The sequence below is a fragment of the Ictalurus punctatus genome, chromosome 1, assembly GCF_001660625.3.
Source record: "Ictalurus punctatus breed USDA103 chromosome 1, Coco_2.0, whole genome shotgun sequence".
NCBI lineage: Eukaryota > Metazoa > Chordata > Actinopteri > Siluriformes > Ictaluridae > Ictalurus > Ictalurus punctatus.
Window position 1 is genome coordinate 15,406,756 of NC_030416.2, and position 8,958 is coordinate 15,415,713.

Sequence of the window (8,958 nt, forward strand, 5' to 3'; positions counted from 1 at the left end):
CTAATACTAATGCTAATAATAATCATTATCACCATCATCTTCATCATCACCATTTTCATAATTAAAATAATTAACATATTAAAATGCTGACTGTTTTTCATTTTAGTAACACAACTGGTCAATGTTAATGTAAGAATACATTTAAAAAAAAATTGAGCTCTGTATCATAATGTGTTCTCTGTCCTAATATGGCTAAATGGACTGGTCGACACTGCTAATATTGTGCTAAATGTCACACCGGCCTGTGCGTCTTTAAACCATTCCTCTCTATGTGAAGTGAAGGCTCATCTGTACATACTGATATAAGGAAATGAAAAAGGTATTCTGGCTTTGAATTTCTTGCTACATTTTTACATTAATATCCTTATATTTTTATTAATGGAGATAATAGTTTTAGTTCTCATGTCTACAATTAAGCAAGTAATGTATAAATATTACTTTAAGCACATAACCTTTTAGCACATAACCACTGCTGTTCCATATACATTGATTCGGTGAAATCAGACAGTGGTAAAATATAGAAATGTTCTCTCCTAAAAGTAATTCTGTGATTAAATCAGAAAAGGTGAATTTTCAATTGTTCTACAGGGTGATCCCAAAAGTCTCCATGCATAGGGGAAATCACACATTTTAGCAAAATGTCTTCCGAAGATTTTCATACTTAGTTCAGATTATATATTTCGTTCTGATCACCTTTAAGAATGACTTTCACAAAAGAAGAACATATTGAAATCCTTCTCATGGCTGGATCAGGAAGCTGTCGGTTGAGACGGTTGAGGTGGACTTTAACAGGAAACATGGCAAGCACATCACACACACAACACTGTCCACCACCACACACTACACTGCCAAACTTATTAGCCAATCCGAAAAGACTGGAAGTGTTGCTGATCAACAGAGAATGTCCACAAGCATCCACAGACGAAGGCATAATCAAGGTGGTACCATACATAGTCCCCTATGTATTTAGATGTTTGGGGGCACCTTGTATAATAAAGAAATGAAAATAAATTTATGGGCTAATATCTGTTTTCATAACTGTAATATTGGTGATTGGGAGCTATGACATTTCCTATTCAGGAACTAATTACATAAAATACACATCTTGTGTAACAAATTCAAGACTATTTGTAATTTAAAAAAAAACAACATTTCTGACAGCATTATGCTTTAACAAAGAAATATCTCAAATTTAGGATAGCACCTGCTTATATCCCATGTAGCATAGCAAATAATTTGACAGAAACTTATCATTTAGTAACTTGGAAGAAATACATTTATATTTATTTGGAAACAAATATAAAAAGCACATCAAATGCAAGACCTACTTGTAAACCATATGGCACATGGTCTCTCTGAAATGTGTCTCAGTATTAAGTACCTAATATACTAAACACACACACACACACACACACACACACACACACACACACACACACACAATGTGCATTGTAATGACTATAGTAATTCCTGACACTAGAGCTTAATGTGCTGTGGCAATAACTGCCTCTAATGACAGTTTCAAACAGAGCGATCTCAACTATACAGACTATAAATCAATAGCAGGTAGTAAAATGAAATAAAAACAGGCACTGAAATGGCAATTCATATCTTTTGCACACCATAGACACATTTCTTGTTTATGTGAGCTGGATCTAAAAACATGTAGTTAAGCAAATCACAGCTTTGCACCAGAGCATTTGCGAAATCAATAATGCACTGATAGCTTGTGCACAACAGTGAATTCACATCATTTGAATGAATAGTTCATTTCTGTAATTAGGAAATACTGTTGAACGATCTGCACCACATCAGACACACCCTATTAAAGCACACTGCAGAGAGAAAAAGACAGAATGAGAAAGAGAGAGAGAGAGAGAGAGAGAGAGAGAGAGAGAGAGAGAGAGAGAGAGAGAGAAACAGAAAGAGAGGAGGAACTTGTCAAAGCTCTCATCCGGATGCCTTAGGAGGCAGCTCGGTCATTACACTGATTGACATTTAGCTTAATAACATTGAGGCCAGTTTTTTCTTCCTGGCAGCTCTGTAAACACACTGAATCATAAGGCCAAAGGCTCAGGACTTTCTCAACAAATAGCTCAGAGGATTTTTACATCCCTAACCCAAAGCACTTTAAGTTCTATAAAGGTAGTGGAGTAATAAATTCAGTAAAGGATTTACCCTCATTGTGAGAATTAATAATGTACACCGCATCAGCATGAGATAAATAGCTCATCCAAACTGCTTATGACAGGTAATTGGCTAGTTTTAGCTCTGGGTGTGTCATCGCTAATAATTTTCAGGAAACCTGGATGTGACATCAGCTGTGGTGAAATATGTGAGGTATTGTGCTGGCAGTAAATTATCCCATAAGTATAAATGGAAGAAATGTATAGTAGAACATGTGTTTTGTTTTTTTCAAAAATGAGACATCATGCCACCATATGTACACCACCAGCATAGAGGTGTTATTTGACTCTGTGGTGGAGACCGTGAGGTAGCCATCATGTGGCGCCATGACCAGCCAAGCTCAGGAAGTCCCTCAGGCGATGCGGTAGTCAAATGTGTCTTTCTCCATATAGTCTGTCCATGTGGAAGAAGGCATACTGCTGTAGGGGTCCAGCAGAATGCGGAAACAGCGCACAATCAGCAGGCCCAGGAAAATGAAGAGGAGCAGCACAAAGACGAAGGCTGCCTTTTGCTCAAGGGTGAGAAAAGGGATGGGCTGATTGGCCCCAGACGCAGACAGTGTGCTGCTGTGGAGGTGCTCCGCCATCCTCGGCTTGTCAATGCACTCTACAACCCACAAGCCTCCCTCACTACGGCCTCAGTGGCATGTAGCCATCACGTCGAGCCTCAGATTCAACAAGTTTCCTGTCAGAAGCATTTTAATAAATGATCTTAGGGTCATTTATTTTTTCAAACAGAAAATGCTAAGCACTATGAAAACATGGTAGGAGTTTAATTTGGGAGAGGATTCTAGAAAGAAATAAAATAATTGTAACTAAAAATAGAACAGTGTCATGTCATACCCCATCCTCCTTACTGCTGTACTCTTTACAACAATACTGCAAGTTTAAAAATAACATAGGAAACATGTCAAATAAATATTTGCTTTGAGTGAAAGCGCAAGGCTTCATATCTAATGCCATATGCCTGCTTATTTTCAGCATGTACAGCCATGAATTTAGATGCTTTGAATAGTGAACCCTACAAATCATTAGTATATATTAGAAAAATACATATGTCTATAATCATGTTCCACTCTGTGCACAAATATCCACATTGCAATTAGCCGTTCACATCTAATCTCTCAATCAGGAAACACTTCAACACATTTTTAATATACGGCTTAAAATTGAGTGGAATAGCATGAAAAGGCGAGCTGATGTTATGTTAAAATTGCCGACTCCACTGGAGGGTGGTGACCCTACAATCTTTGATGTCAGTACCCAATAATAGACCCGGCACTCCCTGTGAAATTTCACGAATTCATAATGTAGGAGCATTTTGCATGTGTCGCACCTGTAACTCTAACTATTGATATTTAACTCATTTCATATCTATAAGAGGAAAATTATTCTGAATTTAATTCTACATACTAACATGACTACACATGTTTACAAAGCAAATTTATTTATTTATTTTTTTAAATCCAGAAAACTCACTCACATTTCATTATATGTTATATATACATAATTATATTGTACATGCAGGAATATGGGCAGTGTCCTACCGTGTATATTTTCATACTGATTAGTATTATAAATGTGCATTTTACTGTATATAAGATAAACCTGTCTCTGGTTCATACATCTATGGAGTTGTGTAGATGGGAGCTTCGTGTTCCATGTCACTAGCAGTTTGGAATGCAATGCAATCATTCACTTACCTGTTGTGGACGAGCAGCTAAAATAGATCCGTCAGAAGCAAGCTGATGGAAGCCAAAAATAAACGGAGAAAGTCTTGGCATCCATTATGACTCCCTGCCTGAAACCATACGTTTTCTCAACTTTTTAACACAGTCCCTTAGTTAATTCAGAAATCAAAATAATAGCTTCTGTTCCTTGCTTGTATTCCTGGCTTTTGTTGTGCAACTCCCTCTCCCCCCTACCAGATGAGTGTGTGGTGGTGTCATATCACCCATAGCAACCAGTTGCCATAGCAATTCCTCAAAGTGTGTTCACTGAACGCTGGGCGAGTGAGAGTGATGCGTGATCCAGCCGAGGCTCTGTGCAAATCACTGTTTCAGTGAAGCATGAAGATTCAATAAGGGCTTAGGATTGTGTCATATCAACACATCATAGTCATCATCTCTGACCGGAGCCATGGCCAGAATAGTAATACATTTTCATTTGGTATGTCTCAGATATTAGTAGCATATAATATTTTAGTAAAATTCAACTTTGTTTTCTGGTGACCAAAGAAAAGCAAACAAAGCTTCACAGAATTATATCAAAATGATTTGTATCAAAATTGTATCAAAATGTGAGCTATCATTGATCTTTTATAGCTATTAATATCCTGTTAATAACTTTTGTATGAAATTAATTTGCTGTGAATACAAATGGCATTTTTTAATTTAATACAGTTAAAGGGATAAAATTCCACACGAAACCAGGGTGAAAGTAAACAGAGTCAAATTCCTCTACTGTCCAGTGTTTTGGATTTTATGATTTGAGCACTTCTGTAACATCACCTATTATCCAAATTCAAGAGTGCTTGAATTCTTTGAAGTAGAATAAGTCAAAGCCAACCCGACATGTTTACGTTTACAGTCTTTTTGTGCTATACATCATCGTTTTAATCATTCCTTTACTGACAGGCTGGATTAATATCTTAAACACAATATGATTATAAATGCTGGAAATGGAAGATGATATTTATTGCTGTGTTCAAGTAAGGCCTGTCTTTTACCCCATGTCACAGAAAGAGCTTTATCTTCACATGCACTTCCTACAAAGGGCACACACGCAGAACATTTCTGTCACTTATGATAATAAAATTGCATGTGATTGCTTTATCACATTCTAAGAATGTGAACATTGAGGTTTCATTAAGTGCCACCTGAAGCCAAAATAGCTACAAAATAGAATGATCTTGAAAATGTTATTATGATGGTAGATGATTATGTTACAGTTATTTGAAGATAAATAAACACATGAATCCCAGAAAGACAGGTTCTACAAGTATAAAACAAACAGGGCCGGAAGGGTTGCTTTTATTATTATTATTATTATGTTTTTATTTTATTTTTTTACAAATTCCTGTGAAAACAAATTCTTAGAAAAATTTTGGTGAGAAAAATAAATAATTTTACATATAGGGATGTTCTGAGTCCCCGATAAAGCTTGCCATCCCTAAAGTCACCTATACTAAGAAAATGTGTATACTCAGAGAGTAGAGTGCAATCTGATCATACTGTATTGCGTTCTAATGTAACTCTTAGTGCTATATGGGAAAAATAGAAGACTGAATTGCTGTAATAGTCAGCAATACAGCGTGCACACAAATAATACTTGAGCTTGACACCATGATGCAACGAGCACCAAGAACCCTGCAGACACTGTTCAGTTTTTCATGTTTTCCAAAGTTTCATCAGCATGACATCTGCCCAACAAGCATGAAAATAAGCTGAATGAAGTGTACACAAATATCCAAGAGGCCTATAAGGCCATCCCACAACCCTACTATACTACTCTTTCTGCTACCATTGTACTGGGAATGAAATGAATCTGGTATGTCATAACCAGAGGTAGCAAATCAGTGTTACAGGACTGTTTCAATGTGCTGACTGGGACCTATTCAAAATATAAACAACACGTCTAAACAACTCACCTAAATGTGGAATCTGTAGTGCAGTACATCATAAAACACGTCAGTGTAGCTAAATAAGATATGCACACAACCAAACCAAAACCCTGGATCAGGTTCAGTTGCTTCAGACAACTTTCAAATCAGGTAAGAAGGTAGCACATAGTGCAGACAGAAACAACCACAGACTGGGATTAAATATCCAAAACCAAACTGAAGATAGGGAACCATTCCAGCAACAACTCATATCTATAAATGCATGTGACAGGAAAATACAGCCATCACAAGCCAAGCCACCAGTGTAACAACCAATAATTTCTGGCTGCCAGATGCACACAGCAAAAACAAGAAGCAAAACAGAGTGTCACAGCACCTATCAATAGCCAGAGGATTGCACTGTCCATAGATAGGTGCTGGATATTATGGCATTTCAGGCTGTGCACACAGACCATCTGACTATCAGTTAGCAATCTCACTCAATTTATGTCTGGTGCAAACTGCTGTCCTGACCTGCTTGAAGACTACATCTATTGTCCCGGTGAAATGAAATTGCTTATTAGTGTATGTAATTGTTGCTCTGTTAACACCAGATAACCCCTAGAACTGGTCAGAATCACCAGGATACCTTCTTGCTCCTATGCACTTGCATGCCAAGACCTTTTCAAGGTCAAGAATTTTCAAATTGACTGTATGGCATAATATTTGATATAAATACCATTGTCATATAGCAACTGATTTTCTTGCAACTTTCTTGCAGAGTTCCCGTCTGTTCAGTGCTGGTTCTGAATGACAGGGAACGCTGGTGACTATCCAGTGTTCATAGAACCATAGGTAAATATGGATCTAGTGTTCTACTTCACCCATCCTAACCTACAGGAATGGTAAATATCAACTTGATAGCATATGTCACATGTCATGAAACCAATCCACCTTAGGACTGACTGGACAGGCATTGGGAGATGACAGCCACACTCATACCACTGGGAAAGGCAATGTTAACCCAGTAGAAAATGGGGAAGGTGTCCAGGCAGCAGCAGTGCAGAATTTTTGGTGTGGTACATCTATAAGTAATGCCCCTGAGGTGGAGACACTCCTTGTAATGTGGCATTTCACGGTGGAGGCCTGCCTGTAGCCCAAATAGATTACATCAATAACCCAGTAAACCAGTCTCTATTTAAACACAGGAGCTCCTTGTGTCTTCCCTCTGTGGTAGATGAACTGTTGGTCTGTTGACCAAATACCCACTCTCTGTAGGCCACATAGGCATAACAAGGAACACTCAGCAGATTTCCCATCACAGAATGCTAAGACGTTAATCAATTAGTTAAAAAACAAAACAACCAAAAAAAGTAGGTCACATGACATTGAGCAGAAATCCTGGGTTCAACTACACGGTCAGTGTGCAGTCCTCTGGCTGACAATACATGCAAGGTGAACTTATTTCCAAGGCACGTACAGTAGTTCTCCTGCTACTTTTGGTAGAGTGATTGCGAGAAGAAAATGCAGTCTTTCAAGAGATGAATTTCAGTTTGGCATCCTACATGGTCTCATATGGAGAGGATTTAAGGGACTCCAGAAAAATGGTGAGATTCCACACAGGGCTCTTGGGGAAGCCAGGATCCAGATGATAGATTGTACACCATTTACAGATCAGTTTCCACCTGAGAGCATACAAGAACTGTGTACTAATGTGCTTGCATTAAGGAGTATCTCCTAGTCCAGTGGTTTTCAAAGTGGGGGCCGCCAGGGGGCGCCCGGGGGGCCTCAACAATTTGGTGTGAAAAATAAATACATGATTTTTTTTTTACATGATTTTTTTTCAGACAACCACACACAATCAATTCCTAATGTAATATAATGTAAAGATGTAAAATGTAATTATTCATTTTAAAAAAGGGGGGATATATTCAGAAGTCTGTATTTTTAATGTGTTTTAAAGACATCTTGCAAAAGGGGGGCCTCGGTCAAATGTTAATGCCATTTGGCAGGCCTTGCCCTGGAAAAGTTTGGGAACCCCTGTCTTAGTCTGCTGAGCTGAATAGAAGATAATAGCTATTGCCACCTTTGGTGGACAGGTTACCTGTAGGTCTCACTATAGTCACAGGCTATTATGCGGATAACCTCAAGGTGGACATGAGGTCTTACTTCTGTACAAGTAAGCAAGTAGGCTAGTAGTAAATAATTTACAAAGCATATTTAAAACAACCAAAATTAACCAAAGTGCTGTACATTAGTCATGGTTATGTGTTAAGATTACACAGAAGCAAGTAAAGCACATAAAAATAAGTATAGACAACAATAAAAGAAAGAAATATAAATGAGAGGAAAAAAGGAAGCATGTCACAACCAAAACAGAGCAAAATGCTAATTTGTAAATGGCGTTTTGAGTCTTCATTTAAAAACTGTAACAGAGGGAGCACATCTCACTGTTCCACAACCTACCGAGATCATGGAACAGCCAATAGCAACTGCTCTGAAGACCTTATAGACCTGGGAGCATTGGCACAGCAGATCAGCTATGTAGGTGGGAGCTAAACCATTAAGAGTTTTAAAAACTAACAATATAACTGTGTCCCATAGTGGACAGGAAACCAGTGCAAGGATGCTAAAATAGGGGTAATGTGGTCTCTTTTCTTGGTGCCAATGAGTCTTTTCACAGCTGCATTTTGTACTAACCTACTAACTAATAAACAGATGCTTTGTTGATACTAAGATAAAGCTAGTTACGGTAATCTAAACAAAATGACATAAAAGCATGTATAATTTTTTCTAGGTCTTGTGAGGTAAGAACAAGAGGAAACATTAGCCATATTACAGTATCTGTATCAAATACAGTGAAATGATTCTATATGTGTGACACATATGTGCACACACATACAAGAAGGTAACTAGGCGAATCTCAATCTCAAAACAATATGCCCTATATCATTCACCTCTTTAAGGGACTTGCCATGGCATACATAAAGGGCAGCATGTCTGAATCACTAGACTTATTCCAATTTGGGTACTGCACTAAAAAAAAGGACACTTATTGACTTCCAGCATTCAACACCATCATTAAGCTCAGATCCGTTGCACAACATGAATCAAACATCATCGAGTTTGCATATGACTACACTAAAACAGATTAAACTCCTCACAGCATGG

At 37.9% G+C, this 8,958-nt stretch overlaps 1 protein-coding gene across 1 annotated transcript; it reads right to left on the reverse strand.

Moving 5' to 3' along the window:
* Nucleotides 1–1,350: 1,350 nt before the first annotated feature.
* Nucleotides 1,351–4,224, reverse strand: LOC108267707 (cortexin-2). Its single transcript, XM_053682360.1, has 2 exons — nt 3,890–4,224; nt 1,351–2,871 (listed from the first exon to the last, which is right to left on the reverse strand). The coding sequence occupies exon 2, from the start codon at nt 2,771–2,773 to the stop codon at nt 2,540–2,542; it is 234 nt and encodes a 77-aa protein (XP_053538335.1). The 5' UTR covers nt 2,774–2,871; nt 3,890–4,224; the 3' UTR covers nt 1,351–2,539.
* Nucleotides 4,225–8,958: the final 4,734 nt, after the last annotated feature.